The sequence below is a fragment of the Macrobrachium nipponense genome, chromosome 14 (assembly GCF_015104395.2).
Source record: "Macrobrachium nipponense isolate FS-2020 chromosome 14, ASM1510439v2, whole genome shotgun sequence".
NCBI lineage: Eukaryota > Metazoa > Arthropoda > Malacostraca > Decapoda > Palaemonidae > Macrobrachium > Macrobrachium nipponense.
The window spans coordinates 61,594,384-61,596,883 of record NC_087207.1 but is presented as its reverse complement, the minus strand read 5'-3'; the positions used below and the strand labels follow the sequence as shown (position 1 = coordinate 61,596,883).

The 2,500-nt window shown below is 34.3% G+C and overlaps 1 protein-coding gene across 2 annotated transcripts in view; it reads right to left on the bottom strand.

Moving 5' to 3' along the window:
- The window catches only part of LOC135226548 (neuronal acetylcholine receptor subunit alpha-10-like), a 57,669-nt gene that overhangs the window by 47,966 nt on the left and 7,203 nt on the right, over positions 1-2,500 (bottom strand). For both annotated transcript variants that reach the window (XM_064266204.1, XM_064266206.1), the window contains exon 2: positions 1,700-1,839. In XM_064266204.1, coding sequence (XP_064122274.1) covers positions 1,700-1,839 — 140 coding nt within the window. The remainder of the gene's footprint in view (positions 1-1,699; positions 1,840-2,500) is intronic.

Genomic DNA, 2,500 nt, shown 5'->3' with positions numbered 1-2,500 from the left:
TTTGAATATCCTTTATCTTCCCCAGGTGTAACTGGTGTCTTAAAAAACAGTAATGCATACCATAATGGCATGAAATGGCTTGTCGGGAGACAGCTTTCGTCTGAATGAATGTGAGATGAAGATATAAGGTTCCCAAACCTGTGGATCATAGATTTTTCTTGTAATTTGTCAAAAGCAAATGGTTTTCATGATATATAAAGATTGCTTCAATTGACATTTGTGTCCTTAAGATAAGTTACAGCATGTTCCACATTCTCTTTGGAAAGTTTTGATGATTTTACAGATTATTTTTCATTTCACAGTGTCTTTATCACAATGCTCAGAAGTCACGGACGAGGTGATGGCATGCTTGCAAAATACCAAGGTTAGCACAGCCCAAGAAAATGTTCGCTTACATAGAAAATAAATGGCCCTAGCCATTCGGCACCGTAACTCATTGAATTTTGTCGAAATTTCTTTTCAAACTAGACCCAGTTCACTTACTGATTTAACCAAAACATGTTGTACTAATCAACTTGTGTGAGGGCTGTTTTGGGGGGGTTTTAAATAATTTTTTTTTAAATGCACGTTCATCGGAAACTTCTGTAATCCACTTAATTACCTTTTCTGTACCATGCAACAGTATCTCACTTGCATTCCATCCAATTTTATTATTCTACAATTTTCCTCCTTAAATTCTTGAAAACTAATCCCAAAAGCTTTTTCAAACTTACTCGAGCTCCCTCATTTCTCACCAGTCTTCTACTTCCAATAACTCCTCAAACTCCTTAATCCGAACACAGGGGGCTGCGCAATATTCTGACAACATTTTCCCATAAACTTTGTTTTATGCTATGACCCATTTCCTCATCAATCTTTCTGAATTTATTTGCCTTAAGTTCGACCTATTTACTCCCTAAATGTCTTGTTCATATTCACCCCTCGATTTCCATCAACTCTCGCTTCTTTTTCCCTTTCACTTTGCCCTTGACTTCCTTATTCTTCAAAGGCAACAACCCCACGCTTGCCTGCTCTATAGATACATTCTTTTTCTTTTGCTTTACTTTCATTTGTTCACAGGTCCTGACTCCCGTCATTGTTCCATTTTCATTGAGATGAGGGGTGGCTTCCTTCCCTTAAATGGCCAGGCAACACGTTCTACCCTCTATTTCCCAGAGGATATGCAACAAATTCTAATGCGTAGGTCTAGTAACATTCTCTTAGATATTTCCTGTTAACGCCTTTATCATTTCCTTTACGACAAAAGTTTTTCGAGATCATCTAATCGCTCTTTTTGGATAAAAAGAAACTCTTTCTCCATAACAGTTGACTTTATCTTAAATCGGAGTTAGGATAAAGCTTTGGGCTTCTCGTCAAATCAGTCTTAAAATCTGAAAGAATGTACATCAACTACTCCCGTCTAGACAGCCAAGTATCACAAAGATGCGGTAAATGTAGTACCATCTGAAATCGTCATTTATGTCAAATAATTCAGCCGATGATCAGTGTCATTTCAGAAAACTTAGACATGAACTGGCGTATAAGAGAGCAGATTTGTGATACAAGGGTAAAAATTCAAAGAAAGGTTTAAACCTAGACTAAGGAATGGGTCAATATTCTGGAAAAAGAAAGGAAAATTCAATCTTATTACGGTTACAGTTACTGCATTTCTTCTTTAAAACGTTATAAGAAATTAAAAGAGAGAAACAGCATGACTTACCACATCGATGATGCTATGGAGAGACAAGCCAAAGACAACGCTGAGGGCTTCGGAGGAGTTCTTGGCAGGCCTCACTGAAGGGTCGTAATTGGCCATAAGATATCGAGTCAGTCGGTACTCTTGCTCGTCGCCCAAAATCACTGTTGGAAAAAGGCGGGCAGTGAAAACCAACATTATTTGATCTAAACGGGGCATAAGATATTACCTTAAAATAATAATAACCTTTACTGTACTTATTAGATCAACTCATTTCACTTCTAACCCTTGACAGGGAAAAGATGACGATTCAATCACGTTTGAGCATTGAAATACATTACATATATATATATATATATATATATATATATATATCTATTATATATATATATATATATATATATATATATATATATATATTATATGGAGATATATGTATATGTATATATATATATATATATATTATATGAATATATATATATATATATATATATATATATATATATATATATATATATATATATATATATATATATATATATATATATATATATATAAGCACCACACACACCATGTACATAGTACACAACTTTATCTCTATGTAATTCAACTTGAAGTTTTAATTGCAATTTAAACATTTCTAAGAACCCTCAACCATTCGACTTATTTTTTTGTTTAAACTTGACCTCTCATGCCGGTAAACACTCATTAATAAGCCAGTGACACAATGCTTGAATTTTTCCCCCTCCCCCATACACTCCTGTTCCATTTCTCAGTACTCTCCATCAATAACATTTTCACTTCTTTTGTGATCGATATCATTTG